General features: G+C 53.0%; 1 protein-coding gene across 3 annotated transcripts in view; it reads right to left on the bottom strand.

Moving 5' to 3' along the window:
- CAMSAP1 (calmodulin regulated spectrin associated protein 1) overlaps positions 1-22430 on the bottom strand; it is a 42039-nt gene extending 19609 nt beyond the window's left edge. For 2 of the 3 annotated variants that reach the window (XM_061154305.1, XM_061154306.1), the window contains exons 1-5: positions 22370-22430; positions 22043-22202; positions 7149-7411; positions 6241-6402; positions 2590-2670 (exon numbers count right to left, since the gene is read on the bottom strand). In XM_061154305.1, the coding sequence (XP_061010288.1) occupies positions 2590-2670; positions 6241-6402; positions 7149-7411; positions 22043-22202 (666 nt within the window). In that variant the 5' untranslated portion in view covers positions 22370-22430. Of the gene's footprint in view, positions 1-1671; positions 1690-2589; positions 2671-6240; positions 6403-7148; positions 7412-22042; positions 22203-22369 lie in introns of those variants that run through there. The other variant, XM_061154307.1, reaches the window with a different exon arrangement.
- Positions 22431-22872: the final 442 nt, after the last annotated feature.

Here is a 22872-nt window from a genome sequence, read left to right as displayed (position 1 = left end):
AGCCCCTCAAATAAGTGCACGGGCACATGGGGAATCTGAAGGCATGTGAAGTGCTATTTCTTCCAAGGTTTCTGTGCCGCTGTGTTTATGGACAGGAAACAAGTGCTCAGTGCGGAGCCTCCCCCGCCCGCAGGGGCCGCCCTGTACCTGGGCCTCGCTCAGAGCGTGGACACACAGGCCGCCGGGTGACCACGTACTGCGGTGCAGGTAAGCCTGGCATTTTTGCGGCCACGCTTTTCCCAGGGTAGGAGAGCACAGTGCCGGCTCAAGGAACAAGGCCCGTGCTGATTTCCGGGAGCCGCATGGGAGAGTCAATCAACCCATAGGAACGCCCCCAGCAGCAACCCCAGAGTGCCAGCACCGGGCGGTCAGCAGCGGCGAGTGCACAGATCACGCCCCACCTGGGCCCGTGCGATGTGCACCACTCCCACCAGTCTCCACGGGGACTTTTAACTTGTTTCTCGGCCTGGTGCAGGCTCCTGCCCAGGGCCAGGCCCAGGGGCTCCCGCGTGCAGCCCGAGGCATGCGCCTGACCAGCCTCACGCGCGCACACACACAGACACACAGCACACGGCACAGCACAGCATGCAGGAAAGCGGATGGTTTCTCGCCGAGGACGGATGGTGCGCGTCTGCGTTGGGGAAAGCGCTGACCCCTCGGGTCCGGGAGCCGGCACCGCCCCTCGAGGGGGCCCACTGCCCCTCAAGGGGGCCCCACTCCCAGCCCTGGGCCCACTCGCTCGGGCAGCCGATGGGACCGACCCCCCGGGAGGAGACCCCGAGGGCTCTGCTCCCGGCCACATCTCCCAGTGAGGCCCTCGTCTCGTCTGACACCCTCCTTCCGGAGGACCTCCACGCCTGACTGTCCTCACTACGCCTCAGACCTGCTTTCACAGGTCGCTCTCTGGCCTTTGGTTTTCAGCAAGTTAAGAGATATGTAAACACTCAAAAAAAAAAAAATTGGCCTTTCCCCTGTTTGTGATGATTACATTTCAAAGAAGCAAAATCATCCATCAGCCACAAAGTGGACTCTGTCACTGTTCATGCAGATCCCACTGACGGTTTATATCTATCGTATCTCCTTTATAGTCGAATCCTAAGGATCATTTGATCCAAACAATTAAACTAAAGGGACAGGCAAAAATAAGGAAGCTTCAAAAAGATTTGTTCTGCAGAACTTCATTTCAAAGGGCACCGCTTGGAGCACCAAGTATTTGTCCGCGGGAAACGGTGTAACAAACTGGGTCCATTTCCAGAACAGTCACTGGTGGACCACGTCACCAGGAAGAACAAATCCAAGGGTCACTCGGCAAATCATGCCACGGGCCATTCCTGCTAGAATCTATAAGAAAGGGAATGGGTCCTGTCGCTGACCCTGAAGTTCATCAGAGAAAGCATGAAACTACCTCTTCAAAGGAGAAACACGAAGCTGTCTGTTAAGTTTACCTAAGAAAGTGGGCACACCGCGCTCTGGGTGGTGGCTACCGAAGGCCTCCCTGGAGCGGAGAGGGCCCGTCACGGCCCACCCTGCCCAGAGTCGGGCCAGCCCTGCCCCGCAAGAAGTGTAACAGACCACCAGGGAGGACACTCAAACAGAGACACAGTCACGAGCGATTTGAGATGGAAGCAAGTGATGGCGGCGGACGGCCGTCTGCGCGCAGGGTCCACTTACGGGCACTAACTTCCAGTACCACTTGGAGGGAGACTGCTCAGGAGGCGAGGGAAGGAAGGCAGGAGAAGAGTCAGCAGGCAGGTCCGCTGAGGACGGACGAGACACACTCCATACGCCACGTTCACACGGGAGGTGCGCCGCCTCCGAGAGGCGAGCTGTGTCCAGCGCATGTGGCCCGGGACGCCCTGCACTAGCAGGGGACCCAGGGGACCACAGGCACCCCCGCGACACTAGCCTCTGGGGGCGAGCGGGCCGGGCCCCCCAGAGGACAGGCACTAAGCCCGCTCAGAGAGGGCCTCGGCAAGCCACCTGCGCCTGTCTGAGAGGGGGCTCACGGCAGCCTGGCTGGGGTGAGGGACCCGCGGACAGCATCCCCGGGGCCCAGGAGGGAGCAAGCGGAGGCTCCCTCAACCCGCAGCCCTGGGACCGCAGGCTCGGCCAGCCACGGTGTGCACACGCGGAGGAACGTGGACTCAGTCACACACGCACGTGGCCCCCCCATCCCCCAAAACAGGGACAAACAGGATGGAGATGTGTCGTTTCACTGGACACAGGACCTTTACCCTCCTGAACACACTGCACGCATGGCCCACGAGGGCCCCGAGAGGACTTCTGGCTGCCAGGAACGTCCCCTCCTGTGCTGACTCCCCTCGGGTGACCCTGCACCCTCGGTGACCCTTACGCCCTCCCTCCGCTCCCCCACCCTCCCAAATTCAAGTTCAATACTAGACCACCCCTGTCTGGAAGAAAGGGCAGCGGGCTGCCGAGCCCCCGCCGCCAGGGCAGGGCCCCAGGGCACCCACTCCCTGCCTGGCGAGTGAAACGGAAAAACAAGCAGGGAGCCCACACGGACACGATTCTCTACAATCGGGAGCTACAGCAACAGAGCATTCCAGAGAAGTGAAATCTACCCTTTACCTTTTGATGAGCTGGACTTTCCAGTAACTGCTGTTTTAACTTAACTTCTTTCTCTGTTATCTCTCTCATTTTAAGATTTACCTAAAGCGGAAGAAATCAAATACATTAGGAAGGCAACTGAGACTGATTTCCAGCACTGGGGTGTATGTCCCTCCTTCATGACCCAGACCCCACCTTGCCTGTGTGAACTCTCTCAGATGCAGGTAACACAGATGCCGTGACCTATGACTCTGACCCCGTGACCCCTGACACAGAGGAGGAGGAAGGGCCTGGCGCCCCCTGGTGCCCGTGCACTGCTCCCCGCCTCATCGCAGAGCACCCTGGGGGCTCAGGCAGCACAAGGTCACGGCCACCATCACCAAACACCGCTGACAACACGGCCTGGCTGAGACCCACCCAGACACCCGACAGGGGCCTGCACATTCCCTGACCACCACGATACCACCAGCAACCATCAGACACCGGAAGCACTTACTACAGCTGCTCAGAAATAAAAATACCTTTTTCTGGAATTATTAACTCAAAGTTAAGATCAAAACTGCAAATTACAAAATAATACCATGGAGAAAAACACTTAACAAGGCACGTGGTCAAAGCTACGATCAGATGAAATGCCACAGAGCTGAATGTCTCATCGTTAAACAAGAACATAGATACGTGAACTCATGCAAATCAAATCAAGGACAGGGAAAAAACTCTTTTAAAATACTTATTTATTTGCCTGCATCAGGGGTCTTAGTTACGTCATGTGGGATCTTTCATTAGGGCACACGGATTCGCCAGCTGTGGCATGCGGACTTCCAGAGTCACCACGCACGGACTTCTGGAGTCACGTGGCACACAGACTCAGCAATTGCTGAGATGAAATGCAAACCCAGACATCTCCAGCACTGGGTTAAATGCAGTTCGTCTAAAACTCCAATTGCTTAGAAGAGATCCGTAAGAAACCCACTTTAAACAGAAAGACAAGGAGAAATTAAACATAACAGGAAGGGGGATCCCTGGAGGTCCAGTGGTGAAGAATCTGCTTGCCAATGCAGAGGACATGGGCTCAATCTCTGGTAAGGGAAGATTCCAAGTGCCAAGGGGCAACTAGGCCCTCAAGTCACAACTACTGAAGCCCGGGGGCCCTAGAGCCCATGGTCTGCAACAGGAGAAGCCCCCGCTCACCTCAACTAGGGAAAGCCCACGCGTAGCAGTGAAGACCCAGCACAACCGAAAACAAATAAATAATTAAAAAATAAAATATGAGGAAGGGAAGAGATGCGCTGGTTGCGAGAAGGCTGGAGGCAAGGACCGTCACCTGTGACAAAGGGACACTTTGCGACCACAAAAGAACAGAAAAATCCTAAGTGCACAAATGTAACAACATGTGATAAACACATAAAGCAAGGACGGACACGACCAAAAGGCAAAACAGAGTCATGCCTGGAGATTCCAACTCTCTCCTCCGGTCACTGCCTGACGGGGCGTGAAGCCCCCGAAGATGCACCCCATCCACAGCAACCTGAACTGACACGTGCGGCGCGCTGAGCGGACAGCAGAGAGCACGGGGAACACCCGGCAAGACCACACAGTGGACACAGAGCAAGCCTCAATAAGCCTCGAAGGACTGCAGTCACACAGCATGGAACGAGAAACCAATGCTCTGAAAAATACCCAGAACCACCCCACCAAACATGGGAACTAAACTACAAGCTTCCAGACAACCCACTGATGGAACAAGGATCCACCAGTGAAACAAAATATCTTAAAGAGAAGGAAGAAGACCACAGCATGTAAAAAAAATGTGCACCGTGCAGCTAAAGTACTACTTAAAGAGGACTTATTAACTTTAAATGTTTATATTATAATGAACAATGGTGTAAAAGAACTAATCTTCTACTTTATCTAGAAAGGAGAGAAAATTAAATTCAAAATAAACAAAAATAATAAAAGCAAGAAGAGACGTTACATAGAAAATAACTGGAGAAATCAATAAAAACCAAAAGCAGATTTTTTAGAACATTAATAAAATTGATAAACTAGACCAACAAAGGGAAGAAAAAAAGACAGACATTACTAAGAGCGGGAAACAAGAGGGGACATTACTATGGATCATACATACACGAAAGGACAACAAAGAAATATGAACGTGATGATAAAGTCAAAATTTAAAGAAAATTGACAAATTCCTTGAAAGTCACAAGTTGCCAAAACTGACACGAAATTAACAGAAATCCTAAATACCTTACATGTACACTGAAGAAGTTAAATTCATAATTTAAAAATCTTCCCACTAAGAAAACTCCAAGCCCAGATGGGTTCAGCAGTGAATCCATCAAAGACTTCATGACAAAATAATACTAATCGTACAAAAATTGTTTCACAAGATAAAGGAGGGAATACTTCCCAACTCATGTTTTTGACACTGGCCATTATTCTGATGCTGAAACAATAAAAACACAAGAAAATACACCGAAGAAAGTGCTAGATCCCTAGATCTTTATATACATAAAACACTCTCGAAACTCATTAAGACAAACCACCTCATTAAACCTGGGCCAACTATCTGAACGGACACCTAACAAAATACACAGAAACACCTTTAGTCGTTAGGAAAATGCCAACTAACACTGTAAGATGACACAGCCACTCACGGCTGAACAGAAAGACTGACACCACCACGGACGGGCAGAGCGTAGACACCAGGACCCTCGTCCCGCACCCTGGCCAGGCCCCACTCTGCCTCCAGATTCCCGCGCGGCGCTTCCCACCCGCACCCCCACACGAAGCCGGCGGGCGCGTAAGGGCAGCTGCTTCCGCCACGAGACGATCTCACAGGCACTGGCCAGGCGCCGAGTCCCGACCACGCCCAGAGGTCCACAGTGAGCCTGAGGAGAGCCCCCACCTCACCGGGCGTCCCTCACCCCTGAGGCCCGGCCCTCCTTGGGGGAGGAACCAGGAGCAGGCTGACCGTCTCCGCAGACGTCCTGGCAGAACGTCATCCCCGAGACACGCAGGCCCTGCCAGGCTCTGCCCTGCTCCTTGGCTGGCCCCGGATGAGGCCCTTACACGCAGAGGACGCGTGTGCGAGCTGCGCAGTGAGGAATGCACGAGCCCCCGCGTGGAGCACAGCCCCGCGAGGGCTGCCCGGCTCCGGCCCCTCTGCTCTCTGAGCACACAGCCCCGCAGGCAGCACCTCTCTGCGGGGAGGGGCTTAATAACCCCAGGCTCCAAGGGGACCATCATCACACCCCACGGAGAAAGAACATTCTTCACACGGACCATACAGATGGTCACACTGCGAGCTTCTAAATGACAAAGGAGAAAACAGCATTCAAGAAGATACCCTTTTCTCTTAATCGAAACGCCTTCTGAAACTGAGATCTCCATGAATGCACACTGGGTGCCTGACATAAAAACAAGAATTTATGAAGCAGGACCAACACTCGACGTGGCCCCTTCGCAGCCCCCTCATCCTTCCGTCTGTACACGCAGGAGGAGCCCGTCTGTCTGAACCACAGCGGACAGTCTCTTGGGCCTCCGGGTGGGCCGCATTTCAGTGGGACACACAGGAAGGTGACGCTCTCAGCGAGAAGGGACCTGCACCCACAGGGCACCCCTGGAGCTTTAGGCCTCGCCCGCCTCCGGCAGGGCCTCCGCACTCACCTTGTTGACCCAGAAGACCATGGCATCCTCAAGGTCGTATGGGAGCTCTTTGGAGGCGCTAAAGGTGGAGAAGCGCTTGACGCTGGCCACCACCTTCTCGATGCTGATCATCTCCACGGTGTAGGCCATCATGAGGGCGTCCACCATCGCCATGTGGGCGCTCTGGGGGCAGAGGCAGCAGTCGGTCACCCTCCCCTGCCCCGCAGCCCAGGGTCAAGTGGAGATCCTCCCCACACCCACACAGGAGCCCTCCTCGGGGTCACCTCACTTTGGCCCCCCATCCTCCCCTCCGAGGACCCCATGAGAGCTCAGCCGTGGAAGAAGGCATGAGACAGGCCCGAGGCCGCGTGACTACTGCCGGCCCCGGGCATTCGGGGTCTGCACGCTGAACTCAGGCCTTGAAGCCCTTTCTTCCCGGAACCGGGAACATCCTCCCAACCCAAAACACACCCAGCCAGGCCAAAAAACAGAGGATGCAGAACGCCCAAGAATGGCCTAAGCTAAAGCCACATGGGAAGCGCCAGGAGGTGGGTTTGACCCGGAGCAGCCTGGCCTGGAAACGCCAGGCTGGTGAACGGCTGCGGAGAAGGATGGGGAGGGGGACACTCAGGGGAGGAGAGGCGCGTCTATTTCTTTATTTTGGCACGAAAATTCTTAGAAGATACATGTGAAACACTCTCAGAGTGGGCTCGGCAACTCCATGTCGCCACCTCTAAAGGCAACTCGGTTTACCGCGGTCGGGGTGGGGCAGCGCTGCCCCAGGGACAGGCCGGGGGAAGCAGCCCCCACCCCGTTCCAGCCCAGCCACATCCCGCTGAGAGAAGGTGGTCTCAGGCCTGAAGTTTCGGGGCAACTCCACTGCGCTTCAGGGGCACAGCGGCCGCCGCCCCACGGCCCAAGCCACTCACCATCTTGATGGGCGCATGGCTGAGGTCGGGCTCCGTCACAGGGGTGTCGTCACTCTCCATCACGTAAATCCCTTTCCGGGACAGAGCCTGGATGACGGACTGGTGCCCCTGCAGGGCGGCCACCTGGTCCCCCTTGAGGATGAGGCTGCACACGCGGCAGTAGAGTTCGCTGGACAGCAGGAGCTTGATGACCGGAGGCTTGATGTGCTCCTGCTCGTACTGGTCGATGTAGAAGGGGTCCCTGAGGTCCTCGGGGATGTCATCTGCAGCAACAGGAGACCCCGCACGTGGGCGTTACCCCCAAATGCAGCCGCACCGGCCACTCGCAGCCGCTTCCCGCCTCCTGGAGCTGCTGGTGGGACGGCGGCCTGAGGACGCCGAGCTGGGGACACAGGTGTGGGGACGGCCGTCTGCAGGGTGAGGTCTGCAGGGACCTCAGCCTTCATTCACCAGGAATGTCGGGAGCCAGGGCAGACCTGGGTCTGCCCCACCACAGCGATCCAGGCTCAGGACTCCGGAGTGGCCGCGGGAAAGGCCACAGAGAATGAGAAGGTTTGGACAAGCCTGTAGTTAACACAGGGCCACACTCAACGTAGGAGGAGGATCAGAGCTCAAAGCCTCGTGCAAGCAGGGCCACGTGTGGGCCGAAAGCAGGACCTGAGCACGGCGGCCTGGCCTTGACCGGGCGCACCTCTCACCTTGCCTCAAGTGCAAATCACAGACACTATGAAGGCTGATCTCCCAGGGTCGGGTGAGGATTAAACCACCACACACGCGTAAGTCACGGCGCTGAGAGCAGAGCCTGGAGCTCCACAAAATTCACACAAGTATCGGTTATCAACCTTATTATCAACCAGGCTAAAAAGACGGTCAAGAAGTGCCTTCCTGGTGCTGTGCGCCACGCTCTGCCTGTCCCGTCAACCGAGGCTGCCCCGCTCGCCTGGGGTAGGGCAGAGAAGACCTGGAGCACGCGGGGGCCGAGACCCCCAGGAGGTGCCCACCCAGGCGGAGGAAAACGCAGGCTACGGGCCCCCATGACGCAGCAGGACAGAGAGCTTTGAAACACACCTCGGAGTCCAGCCCCGCCCCAGACCAAGCAGATCGGAATGCCCAGCCAGCACCAGCATTTGTTCCGCTAAGAATCGCTACATCAGAGACTCCGGAGGTGGCTGACAGTCTCCACCGAGAACTCACTCACTTCTTCACGCTGGTCGTGGCAACAAGCACTCAGAGGTCTTCTCATTCCGGACCCCCATGTGCCCCACCCTTCGCTGGAGACATCGGACGGACGGGAGAGAAAGAAAGCGGGGGCAGCGCCCAGTGCCCCTCCCCACCCCACCAAGCGAGGCCCAGGGACAGAACCAGCTCCCCACCTGCAGGCGCGGGCAGCTCAGGAGAGAGGCCCTGGCCTGCCGGCCGAGGGGAGGCCAGCAGGAGCGGAGAACCCAGGACAGGAGGGAGCCTCAAAGGGGACCCTCGTTCACGGATGAGCCCCTCCTGCGCCAAGTGCGAGCAGGACAGACCCAGAGAACCGAACTGACTTCGGAACCCATGGCCTAGAGACAGCAAACAGACGTCTGTCCTGGAACCTAATGGGGTTTACTGCAATCCCCAGAAACACCAACATCCTCCAGAGGATTTTAGCGGGACCCAGAAAACAGCCTCACACTATTCAAACTGTCCAGGACCCAATCCATATTTACTCAACATAAAAAGACAGGAAAATGTGACTGATTCTCAGGGGGAAAGAGACACCAACTCTGAGATGACCCAGATGAGAGAATCACCAATGACTTCAAGGCATCTAAGATAACAAGGCTCCATGAAGCCCTCCTGAAACAAATGGAAAGAACAGAAGTTACTAACAGAGAAATAAAACTTATTAAAAAAACAAAAAACCTTCAGGATTTCCCTGGTGGTCTGTGGTTAAGAATCCACCTGCCAGTGCAGAGGATGACAGTTGGATCCCTGGTCCAGGAAGACAGCACAGGCTGTGGGGCCACTGCACCCGTGTGTCCCAAGAGCAAGAGCCCACGCGCTCGGGCCCACGCCGCAACCAAGAGGAGCCCACACTCGCCGCAACGAGAGAAAGCCCGAGCACAGCGACAGAGACCCGGCACAGCCGTGAGCAAAGGTACAGACACATTTAAAAAGCTTTAAAACCAAACCTTCAGAACTGCAAAAGCTAGTTATCAACAGGACGTTCAATGACAGATTCAAAAGATGAACAAAGCAGAAGCACACTCACAGATACGGCGACCAGCAGGAGGGTGGGGGGCGGGCAGCATAAAGGTAGGGGAGCGGGTTACAAACAAAAAAACACTGGATACAAAGCAGGCTCAAGGACACCCTGTGCAACGCAGGGCATGTGGCAGTGTTCTGTGATAACTATAAATGGAAAGTAACCTTTAAAAATTATATAAAGTAAAAATTAAATTAAATTTAAAAATACAGACAAAACAGAGAAAACAATCAGTGAACCTGAAGACAGATCCACAGAAATAATCCATCTGCAGAGCAGAGAGAAAGACAACGGACTGAAAAGCAGAGACCCAGTGACCGCTCCCACCGAGGGGAGCCTGGGGCAGGAAAGACATTTGAATAAATGGTGAATGGAACCTCCCCACGTCTGGTAAGACACCAATTTACGGGCTCAGGAAGCCCAGCAAACCCAAACAGAACCAACTTGAAGAAAACCAGGCCCACACACTTCCTAATCAAACTGCTGAAAGCCAAAGAAGTAACGGGCCCAGGGGACCCCTGACTGGAGGCATCAGCCAGACCTCCGATGGCTACACTTAAGGAAAGGAAACAGGACAGAATTAAGAATTCTGGCAGAAAAATGGAAATTATTTTTAGAGAGAGAGAGAAAAGAACTTGGCAGATTAGGAAAAGAACCGAGAAGAAATTCCAGAACAGAAATACACAGTGACTGAATGGACACCCTGGACGGCTGAACAGCACCTCGTACGCAGAGGAGAGAAAGGACCACGGAGATGGCGAGTGAGAAGCACTGCCGGTGCCCAGGAAGAGAGGGGAGAGAACAAAGGGCAGAGACAGGACTTCAGCAGCAGTGGGCGAGAATTTCCCAACACCTGTAAAATCCACGCCTCCCCCAGCAGGATTTAAACAAAGCAGCAGCAATCTACAGACTAAAGAACTTCCCTGTAATACCGGTAAAATCCCAAGACGGAGGAGAATCTTGTAAAGCGACCAGAAGGGGCCCTCTGGCCGGGACAAGACAGCATGGACCAGCCTCTCCCTGCTGCACTCCGCTGGGCACAACCACAAACCCTGCAGACAACCCCCAGGAGAACCCACAGAGAGCTGGGGAAGGTGGATGAATGACGACCCCAGGCTGGACGGGCACAGCAACAGCGTGTCTTACCACCTCCCACCCAGCGAAGGCGACCCAGGCCTGGGGCTTCCCGACCCCCAGCCTGGAAACAAGGCGAGTCAAGCAGGCTCGTTCCTGCGGCACAGGGGAGGCAGGGGAGTCCCACCTACTGGCCAGGCCATCCTGGCAGAACCAGCAAGGGGTAGGAAGGGAGCCCCACGGACAGGCAGCCTGAACACCCACCTCCACCAGGCACCCAACCTGGAGGCGCCTCTCCCTCCCCACCAGGCCGGAGACACCCCGTCGTCAGCCTGCACAAGGGGAGCCCAGCGGTGGGCCCCCACGACGACAAGCAGCCGGGGACACACTCTCAGAGGTGTGGGGTAGCCTGCCACAACACGCACCTGGCTTGGACACTCCTCGCCCTCGGGGAGAGAATCCCACCTTGCCCAGAGGCACCAGGCAGTCAGCCCCAGATGCCGCCCTCCGCCTCCGAGAGCAGCAGCAGCAGGGGCAGTGGGAACCCCAGGCGCACCACAAAGGCTCTGGAGATAAACTGGCCCTGGACCCACAGTCCACGCAGCCGGCCGGGACCTGCACGCTGAGCCTGAGCAGGCAGACTGCCCACCGTGATAAAAGAAGAGCCAGTAGCACCTAGAGTCCCTAACAGCCCAAATGACCAGGAAACGGTCAAAGATCGCCTATCACACCCAGAACCAAGAAAGTCAAGACTCCAGTGAGAAAGGAGAGCCCGCTGACACCAGACCCAGGTGGGTCTGATGCTGGGGCTGTCTGACCAGGGACTGTATGACAGCCGTCTGAAAAGCAGGGCCGCGAGCAGCCACAAGCCCTCCTGAGACAAAGGAGGACTGAAAAACATGCAACACAGGGGCTATAAAAAGAACCAGACAATGAACCGAAAAACAGAGTCACAAATTTTAAAACTCACTAAATAGTCTCAGGGCTTCCCTGGTGGCTCAGATGCTAAAGAATCTGCCTGCAATGCGGGAGACCTGGTTCGATCCCTGGGTCAGGATCGACCTGGAGGAGGGCATGGCAACCCATTCCAGTATTCTTGCCTGAAGAATCCCCACGGACAGAGGAGCCTGGCAGGCTGCAGGCCATGGGGTCACAGAGAGCCAGACACGACTGGGTGACTAAGAATAGCACAAACAGCCTCAATAGTTTAACTGGAGATAACAGAGCATGGGGTCACAGAGAAAATACACAGAAAGAAACAAAATGAGTAGTCTCAGGGACCTGTGGAAGAATAACAAGAGATCCAGTATTTGCATCTCTGGAGTCTCAGAAAAGAACGTGAGCAGGGCTAAAACAGTATGTAAGGAAACAATAGCTGAAAACTTCCCAAATATGGCAAACAATATAAACTCACGGATTTCAAGAAACTGAATGAACTCCAAATAGAATAAACCCAAAGATATCCACACCAAGACACTGCATAATCGAACTTATGAAAACTCAAGACAAAATATTCTGGAGCAGCTGGAAAGAAAGAGAATACAACTCAACGGGCAGTGTTTCTCCTCTGAGCCATGAAGGCGGGGGAAGTAGCACACCTCACACATGCTTGCGGAAAGGAGCATCCGTATCTGGCAAGACTATCCCTAAGGAACTGAAGGAGAAATAAAGACACTCTCAGACAAAAGAAAATTAGGGGGCAGAGAAAATGTCTGTAGCAAACCTTAAAAGATTGGCCAAAGGAAATTCTCCAAATAGAAAGAAAATTATTAAAAAAAAAAAAAAGACCCTTGGAGAACCAGGAAGAAAAAATAATGTAAAGAAACAGGTAATATGAGTAAATACAATAGACTACCCTTCTCCTCATGAGTTTTCTAAATTACATCCAATGAGACAAAATCCACACCTTTAGGTACTCAAGACAATGATAACTTTTAAATACTTTTAAAAGTGGAGAGAAGAAAGGAACCTAAATGGAAAAAAGGTTTCCACGCCTCATTCAAAATGGTAAAATAATACCTGTCAACTGTTGGAAGTCACATATGCATACTGTAATACCCAGAGAAACCACTAAGACAGCTATATAGATGTACCCCAAAATGACAAGACAGAATATATCAAGACGGAATCCTAAAAAATAGTCAAGTAACCCATCAGTTCAGTTCAGTTGCTCAGTCGTGTCCGACTCTTTGCGACCCCATGAATTGCAGCATGCCAGGCCTCCCTGTCCATCACCAACTCCCAGAGTTTACTCAAATTCATGCCCATCGAGTCGGTGACACCATCCAGCCATCTCATCCGCTGTCGTCCCCTTCTCCTCCTGCCCCCAATCCCTCCTAGCACCAGGGTCTTTTCCAATGAGTCAACTCTTCGCATCAGGTGGCCAAAGTATTGGAGTTTCAGCTTCAGCATCAGTCCTTCCAATGAACACCCAGGACTGATCTTCTTTAAGATGGACTGGTTGGATCTCCTTGCAGTCCAAGGGACTCTCAAGAGTCTTCTTCAACACCACAGTTCAAAAGCATCAATTTTTCGGTGCTCAGCTTTCTTCACAGTCCAACTCTCACATCCATACATGACCACTGGAAATACCATAGCCTTGAGTAACCCATAAGAAGGTCCAAAAAACAAAACCAACACACAAACAAAACCAGGAACACCAGAAAACAAATAAATAATAAAATCTCAGACTTAAGAGGCAACATAGCAACAATTACACTGAAAGTAAATATTCTAAGCACATTGAAAGACAGAGATTGGCAGAGTGAATTAAAAAATAGATACAACTATATGTCATTTACAAGAAAATTACTTCGAATTCAACAATGTAAGTAGGTTGAAAGTAAAGTGATAGAAAAGGTTGTATAAGGCAAATATTGTTTAAAAAAAACAAAACAGGAAGAGCTATATTAACATCTGATAAAGTATTAAATAGAAAGAAAATTACTAAAGTGGAACATTATGTATGCCAAGTTGCTTCAGTCATGTCTGACTCTTTGTGACCCTCTGGACTGTAGCCCACCAGGCTCTTCTGTCCATGGGATTCTCCAGGCAAGAATACTGGAGTGGGCTGCCATTTCCTTCTCCAGGGGATCTTGCTGACCCAGGGGACTGAGCTCAGGTCTCCTGCATCGTAGGCGGATTCTTTAGTAACGACTGAGTCACCAGGGGAGCCCCCTGAGCCTGTTACGTAAAGTGGGACATCACGTAACAGTAAAGGGTCAATCCACCAAGAAGACTTTACAACCCTAAATGTGGATCCACCAAGCTACAGAGCCTAAGAACTCATTTAAAAAAAACACGACAGAGTTGTCAACCACAGTTAGAGACTACAAGCATAGTCAGGGACTTATTTCAACATCCCCTACCCAGAACTGACAGAACTGTTAGACATAAAACCAGCAGAGAAAGAGATCTGAACACCGCAAACAACAGGCAGAATCTAACTGACCTGTAGATTCTGCAGAACACGCCATCCAACAACAGAAAACACATTCCTTCAAACGCTCACAGAACAGTCACCAAAACAGACTTTCAGTTCAGTTCAGTCGCTCGGTCACATCCGACTCTTTGCGACCCCACGGACTGCAGCACGCCAGGCTTCCCTGTTCATCATCAACTCCTGGAGCTTATTTAACCTCATGTCCATCGAGTTGGTGATGCCATCCCACCATCTCATCCTCTGTCGTCCCCTTCTCCTCCCACCTTCAATCTCTCCCAGGATCAGGGTCTTTTCCAATGAGTCAGTTCTTCGCATCAGGTGGCCAAACTATTGGAGCTTCAGCATCCGTCCTTCCAATGAACATTCAGGACTGACTTTCTTTAGGATGGACTGGTTGGATCTCCTTGCAGCCCAAGGGACTCTCAAGAATCTTCTCCAACACCACAGTTCAAAAGCATCAATTCTTTGGCCTGGGCCATAAAACAAATCTTAACAAGTTTAAAAGAATGGCAATCACAGAATATGCTATCTTACTACATGGAATCAGACTAGAAATAGTAACAAAAACACAGAACAGGAAAATTTCAACAACTGGAAATCACACTTCTAAATAATTCATGAATCAAATAGGCAGTATCAAAGGAAATAAAGAGAAATACATAGAACTGAATGAAAACATAGCATATCAACATATGTGGGATGTACCTAAGGCAATACTGTGTGGAAAATTCAAAGCACTAAATGCTTATGCTAGAAAAGTGGACAGATCTCAAATCAATAGTCTGAGTCCTTACCTCAAGAAATTAGAAAAAAAAAAAAATAGGGCAAAATAAATCTCAAGCAAGCAGTGAGGGAGGGATGTAGATATGGCAATAAAAGGGAAACAGTAACAGAAGAGGTCGTTGTGGGAACACAATGTTCAACATCTAATTACACAACCTCACTATCCCAGCTGTGACATTTTATTATGGTTTTGCAAGAAGTTACCACTGGGGAAATCTGGTAAAGGGTGACCAGGACCTCTCTGTATGATCTCTTACAACTACAAGTTAGTATACACTTTTCTCAAGATAAAACTTTAATTTTTAAAAAAAATTCGCCAAGGATCGGAAAAGGCATCTCCACAGAAAAAAGATTCAACTGACCAATAAGCACACTTAAAAAAAAAAAAAAAAAGACAACTCATCATCATGAGTCAGCAGGGAAATGCACACCTAAAGCGCAGTGAGGAGTCACAGCCCATCCAGCAGAAAGGCTCGCGGCGCCACGTGTTGGCTACAGAGCAACTGTAACTCTCACGCCACGCTTCGCTGGCGGGAATGGAAGATGACACAGCCACTGCGGAACGCAACTGAGCGGCTACACACACTTACACGACCCAGGGACTCCACGCCCAGGTGTCCACCAAGACAGACGGAGATGCATGCCCCCACACACTCGCACACTCATGAACGTTTCACAGCAGCTTTGTCCGTGGTGTCCATCAACAAGTGACTGAATAAGCAAAATGCGGGGAGCCAAACAATGAAGACGAGCAGCAGCACTGAGCCAGAAGGTCTCCATCGCGGACGAGTCTCTAGAACGTTATGAGTAGAGGAAGGCGGACGAAGAACGCCTGCGGTGACCCGAGGCACACGAAACGAGATTCAGGGACGGCTGGGAAAGCACTGACTGCGGGGGCTCACGGGAACCCCGGAGGTGACGAGAATGGCTTACCTTGCGTGTGGCCCTGTGCGTGGGGTGAATACATTCATTTAAACTCATCAGACTATATACTCTCACAAATGGGTGCATTTCACTGGATGTGCAATTGGTTTTCTCAAAGGTCCAAGATACGATTCTTCACTGTACACTCAACCGGAACCCACCCCACAGAGATTTCTCTAAAAAACCAAGGTTTGATATGCATCTCTTTCCTCCTAAGAAAGCTTCAATGGTTCCCCGACTCACATACAAGAACAAAAAACCACCATTGGCTATTTCAGGCATTCCAAGCTCTGGCCCTAGGCGGTCTCTCCAACCCACACTCATCTTACAGGTGCTAAGCTCATACTCCAGCCCAACCAAAACCCCAGCCTGTCCCTCAGCCCGGGAGAGGCGGCATCACCCCCTGCCCCATCCTGGTTCGTATCCTGGTTCTCACCCACCTGAGCCACACATTCAGCTTCACTTTCTTGAATGGAACATTCCAGATTCCCTCAGGGGAGCTGCTCGCCCTCCCTTCCGGCTTCTGCCACGGCACCTCTCAGGCACTAGTCTCCTGGCCTCACATTACAGGTATGTGTGTGCGAGGCCCGTGGCTGGCACTCCGTGAGCCGTGAGAAGCACGCCAAGGACCCACAGGTCACAGCATAAGGCTCAGCTGAACTGATTCAAGTTTAATTTTGCCTGAGCCTGAAGTACCTGGAGGACAGCGACTGAGGGATACTTAAGTGAACCAGTTAGCATGAACAGTCAGAGAGAGGGCAAGGTGAGGGCACAGGAGAGAAATCAGAAAGAGAAATAAACTCAAAGATCATCTCTACTATGTGACGACAAAGCCATGAAGGCAGGGAGGTTCTAGGCAGTGAAGACTATAAACACCCCTGAAGGGTCCTGCAGACTCCCGCGGCCGCCCAGCTGACCCTGCCTATTGTCTGCCCACTTCCCGCCCCCACCTCATCACCCAGCCGGTCTCAGGGACTCCACCCTCCCTCTCAGTATCTGTTGACTCAAGCTACCTAATTCCCACTGCAGACGAACTGGCCAAGACCTTGGTACTTCAAGTCAAAGCGACATCAGCTCTGCTATGGGCTTTACGTATGTGTCCCCCAAAACTCATGTAACGAAACCTGACCGCCGCAAGGTGAAGGTGTTAGGAGATGGGGCTTTGGGGAGGCAATTAAGTCATGAGGGTGGAGCCCCACGAGTGGGGTGTGAGCCCATCCAGTGAGGCTCCCTCACCCCTCTGCCACGAGGGCACAGCGAGAAGACGGTGTCTACGAACCAGGAGGCAGGCTCCCACCAGACATCCAGTCTACCGGCACCTTGATTAGGAACTTCCACCCTCCCGAATTGTGAGAAAAAATTGTTGTTCTTAAGCCACCTGGTCTATGTCTTGTTACAGCAGCCTGAGCGGGGCTCCTGGGCATTGCACTGGTACCACCCCCACCCGCTCCAACCCATCAGAAGAATCTTGCCAGGCTAGCTCTCAACCCATCACCCCTACGCAAAGACCTTCCCTGGCACCCATCAGGAAAGAAATCCCTAGCCAGCTGGGAACCCCACGAACAGTCTGGCCCACACTATTTTCCACACTAATCACCTACTATTTCGGTCCACAAATCCTCTGTCACAATAAGGTTAATCGACTCAGGCCTATGAACACTTCCTCCTCTGCACAGAACCTGCCAGATGCCCTCCCCTCTACTCCTAGGGCGGGGGAGCTACCCAAATATCCACCATCCTTCACAGCCCACCTCCCCACGAAGCCCCCCCACAGGGACCACGGCGCCCAGCAGCCCAGGCACTCGGGTCCCGTGGGAACATCTGACAATTCCATCTTCTGCCTTGAGACGGGTCCTGAACTAAGGACATGCTGCCATTTTTCATCATGCATTACTTCATTTTCCTTTGTATATGTCAACAGTTCATGTGAATTTTCAGCAAATAAGGAAAGAACATCACATAACTCCTCCCCTTGTACTTCCTACAGTGCAAAACACAACTGTGCCCATGATAGCTATGAGATTGTTACTGATTAAATGAACATGATACTGGCTCCATCCTGGTCACCTTTACATTAGATGAAAAATGACGGCCATCTGAATTTTTCAATGTAGGAAGTAAAAAAGGAGACTGGTACATACAACAGTGATAGAGCCACCAGAAAATCACCTTGGACACCTGTGAGCAATTAGGAGGATAAATGGAATACAAAGAAAATACCAGGGCTCTTTGTAAGAACACTTACACAAACTTAACAGCCTAAAGCACAACAGTGGCCAAAGCTTTTGATTCAAAAGATGGAGACAGTCTGAACTTAAAGACAGATTTACATTCTTTGGTTAGTATTTAATTTATGGCATCAGGATAGGAAAGAGAACATGTACAAAGAGTTGTATCTTTAGAAATAAAAATTCAGCCACGTAGAGCCCCCAGGACAGAAGTCTTCCTATCCCACCTGTTTCTAAGGCATTTCTAACTCTTTAAGCAACCTGACAAACATGTGAGCACAGACTCTGTCCTGCGGACACGGCACTGAATGGGACAACCATAACCACTCTGACCTCAGACGTGGGCAGTTCTCAGCACGCCCAGGCCACACTGTCAGCCAGCGCCCTGCCCCCCTAGTACTCAGCACCCACTGAGTAGACGAACCCAGGCTGCCCTGTCACCCCCCATCTCAGCAGCACCCAAATCCCATGCTAAAAACAAAAGACTATGAAAATACAAAACCTAGGGAGGGAGCCTCAGGAGGAAGGGATATATGTGCACCTACAGCTGATTCATGTTGTTGTGCAGCAGAAACGAACAACACTGGAAAATAATCATCCTCTGATTTTCTAAATACATTTAAAAAATATTTCTGAAAAACTCAAAAACCAAACATCTGAACAAATCATCATATCAAAAAAACTTGTCAACAACAACAAAAAACCTGCCGACATGCTCATGAACGAGGGCCAGCCCTGGGACGGGCGCAGCGGCCACTTCATCCGCAGCTCTGGGGCCTGGAGGAGTGCTGACCACGTGCTCCCTCTCAGCCAGATGTGGGACAACAAGGGAACGCGGTGGCCCCCGGACCACACAGGGAGGGGCTCGGCTCCTAACATCAAGCACCGAGCTGGCCTGGGGCGCGACTCAACCAGCGGCCCGGTTCCAAAGACCCCGCTCAAGGCTGCCCCGGTCTCCCATCCCACAGCGTGGTTTCCAAGTCAGCAGTCAACGAAGAGACTGTGCTGAGGGACCGGAGTGCCAGCCCCTTGCCAGCAGCGGGCTCTGGAGAGCCTGGCGGCCCCTCCAATCCCCCCAGCTGCCAACAGAAAGGGAAGAGGTACCCTGGCGGCCTCTAGGTCCGGGCCGCCTGCTTCAGGGCAGCTCTGCTCATAGCGAGCTGCAACTTGGTTTCCAGGGCTCCTCGGTCACACAGCAACACACCTGCAAAGAGCCGAGTGCTCTCCGTGGTTAGTTTCTCAACACCCTCCTCAGGTGCGAACAGAAGCTGTTACTCCCCCACTGTCCCTGAGACTCAGGCCTGAATACCTTTAAGGTTCCTAAGGTCATGGCCCGAAATCAAAAGCCAGGAATGCAGTAGCTCCAGTCCCGCACCCTGTACTGTAAAATAAACGTCAAGTCACCCCTTTAAACTTGACCAACTTAGACTTTCACCCAAAAGGACATCACAAAAACATCCCAGCTAAGCAGGTTCTACTCTAATGACTTTTAAGTGAATAACTTTCAACATGTCCAATACGCTATTTCTGAAGAAATCATTAAGACACTGTCAATGAAACAAGAGTTACACCCCCAAAAAAGAGAAGAATCTAAAAATAAAAGCACAAGCCGGCCCACAGTTCTCAGCTATGGCACAGATGAGGAAAACTGGAGGAAGCCTTTCTGCACAACCATACGCCACCTCCAGGCCCGGCCAAGGGTGAGCTTGCCTGAGCCTCCCCACTTACTACCAATGGCAGACGCTGGGCCCCAGGGAGACCCGAGTCCCAAAAGGCAGGCACGCAACAAGGTGGCCTCAGAGCACATCACCCTGGAGAGTTCACATGCTTCCAGTTCCCATGCAAACAGTGTAGCTACTCAATGAACAATTGTGTAACAAGCAAAGATGTAAGTCACTTTCACCATCATCCCCCTCAAAAGCTGACTGACAAGTAAAGCATGCAGACTGACACCATCACTTCTAATTAACTGAAAACCAAGCTAGAGAGGCGCATAGAGGCGTCCAGAAGACCAAACAAAGAACAGGCCCTTGGACGAAGAAGAGAGTTTGGGGGGAAAGATCTATACGGTCCTCTACCAAAATCCCCACCTCACACTGTCTCCTGAAAGACAAGACCCCTCGCTGAGTCACGGGGAACCATCCACCAGGCTGTGACCCCCCCCAGGGCAAGGTACAGACCTGAAAAGCATCCTCATTCTGCAAAAATGAATGGAAAGCACACCTCCCGAAATCTAGTGTTTGATGAATGCACCGAGGCAGCTGACGGGCAACATGCAGCCCAGCCTCAGAACCTCAGATGGCCTCCAGTCTCCTTCAGCCCCGGCTCACGCTCTGCTCTATAAATACACACCCCCAGTCATCTCAAAATTTTAGAACCAGTTTTCATATCGGCTCTCGAATTAATTACCTGAAGCGTCAACGAGTAATAAAGGGTGATTTGGTCCTGGAAATAAAACTAGACTAATCCAATCCTGACAGTGAGAGAGATGCATATTTATTGCCAGAGAGCTGACAAATCCCACGCTGGATGCCAAAGCTAAATGCAACAGGATAAAAATGCATTCACTAAGCTTAAGAAATTGGAGAGCAAACAACGAGAGGGCTTTTTAGAAGCATTCGTGTCTGTACAGCATTCAGTCCCAAAACCTTAGCCACCTCCACATGCAAAAATCTTAAAAATACACACAGGAGTGACGCTGCACACGCGCCCCAAGAGCCATGCCGGAGAACGCGCTGTGCCAAAGCACAGGAGAATTGGAGGCTGGCCAGCCGGTACCCGGCAACGGGGAACAGGCTTCCTGTGAAATACTACACAGCACTGGAAAAGCAAGGAGGCGGACACGGGAGGACGCGAGGAGTCGTCCAAGAACCTGATGAGGATAAAGCGGGCGCTGTGACAGGCGCAAAAACACGCAGAACTAAACCAGAAGAGTTCAGTGATGTAAAAATACGTGGTACACATAAAAAAAGGCAAGCCAACAGTCAACCCAAGACAAGAGGCAGGTGTAAGGGGAGGCCACGGACTGGGGACACACTGCCCCGCAAAGTTCAACAGCCACGTCCTTTTCCTTAAACTGACCGCTGGACACCTGAGTAGCCGCTCTAGGACGACTCAATCTTTACCCCGTACTCTAAAACTTCACACAGGCTTTTTTTCCCCCCTGGCTGCTCCAAAGCATGCAAGATCTTAGTTCCCCAACCAGGAACTGAACTTGTGCTGCCTACATTACAAGTACAGGGTCTTAACCACTGGACTGCCAGAGAAGTCCCCAAAACTTCATACATGCTTTTTACCAATTCCGTATTTTCCCCAAATTCACCGTTTCCCCATCATACTACACAGAAACAGAATAAAACTTGGTGGAAGTATAAAAAAAAAAAACTGTAACACTGAAAACTACAAAATAAGGGGTGGGGGTGGGGTGGGGAGGGAGAAGCTCTGTAGATACAAACCAACTTAAAATGAGGCCCTGCCTTTAATCCCCAGGATTTGCAGGGTGTGTCTGTGCTCCTGACCGACTCCATCCACAGCACAGGCCACTCCAACCGGTGAGATCCTGTCACCGGGAACCGCCCCGTTCAGCAAGTTTTCAAAACCGGTCAACCAGACGTTTTTTTTTTTCTTTCTTTTTTTGAAAAGAGTCTCTCTCCTTTTCTGTCTCATTCCACAAACAAGAACCGTTCCCCAGAACAAAGGCAATTTTCAAACAAATGCTTCAAATGAAAAGAAAGATGACACAGAACTCCCTCTCGATTTTGCACCTGAAACAAAGCACCTGAAATTAATCAAAGAAAGCCCTCGGAGCCAAGCAATAATCAGGAGAATCACTCGGGCCTGTAAAACCGCGAGAGCTGGAAGAATAGGAGCGTCTTAAATCCACTAAGCATATTTAAGGCCTAACCAGTAACAAGGTTACCCAGTTCTTCAAAACTGGAATTAACCAAAGGGAGCAACTGGAATGAAGCCCGATCCATCCGAAAGGAATGCTCGTTAGGGGATCCCACACCGGGGATTCGGACAGAGGGCAGGGGTCACAAGGGTTTCGGCCCAGGACTCCCGCCCGCACAGAACAGCGTTCGGCCGCGGGGTGCAGGGGCGCGCCGACCATCGCCGCACCTGCGGGACCGGCGCCCCCCAACCCCGCGCGCGGGGACACCGCACAAAGGCCGGCCCGGCCCCTCCCCCGCGCCCGGCCCACCTCGGCCGTAGGCCTTGGCGCAGATCCACTGCAGGTTGGCGGCGATCTTGGCCCGCGCCGGGTCGTAGCGGTCCAGCGGCACGATGTCCACGGCGCCGTCGGGCGCGGCCTCCATCCTCCTCCAGCCCTCCCCGGCCGGGCAGCCGCCCGCGTCCACCATCTGCACACAAAAGGGCCGCTGCAGCGCGGGCCGCGCCGGGCCGCGCGGGACAAAGGCGCCGCGCCCCTCGCCGCGCCCGGGACCCGCGTGGGGCCGCCGGTCACCGGCCGCCCGCGCGCCCCGCGCCCCCCGGCTCGCCGCCCCGGCCCGCGCCCCCGCCGCCTCACCTCAGAGCCGCCGCCGTCGCCGCCGCCGCGGGTGCTGCTGCTGCATGCTGCGCGGCCGAGCCGGGGCCCGCGGGGCCGGGGCGGAGAGCGGGGGGCACGGGCCGAGGCCTCGGGCCTGGGCGGGGGGCGCGTGCGCGGACCCGGGGGCGGCGGTGGCGGCGGCTGAGGAGGCGGCCCACCGGCGGGAGCGCGCGCACACCACACACACACCCCGCCGAGGCCGGCGCAGGCGCAGTGGGCGCGGCCGCCGGCCCGCGCGCTCCCCGCCCCTTTGCGCAGGCGCAGCCGGCGGTTGCCCGCGCTCGCCCCGCCCCTTCGCGCAGACGCAGTGGGTGCCGCCCGAGGCCCCGCCCTTTCTCGCGGGCGCGGGCACGGGGTCGCGCACCTGGGGCGCGCTAGCGGACAGGCCCCGGCGGGTCCCTCAGCATCTCTTTGTCTGGGCTGCGACTCCCCTTTCCCCAGCGCTGGGTCGTCCGGACCGCTGGACCCCAGCCGCCGCCCCA

This window comes from Dama dama, chromosome 11 (assembly GCF_033118175.1).
Source record: "Dama dama isolate Ldn47 chromosome 11, ASM3311817v1, whole genome shotgun sequence".
NCBI lineage: Eukaryota > Metazoa > Chordata > Mammalia > Artiodactyla > Cervidae > Dama > Dama dama.
Note: the sequence above shows the minus strand (reverse complement) of the source record. Positions and strands in the feature narration are given on the sequence as shown.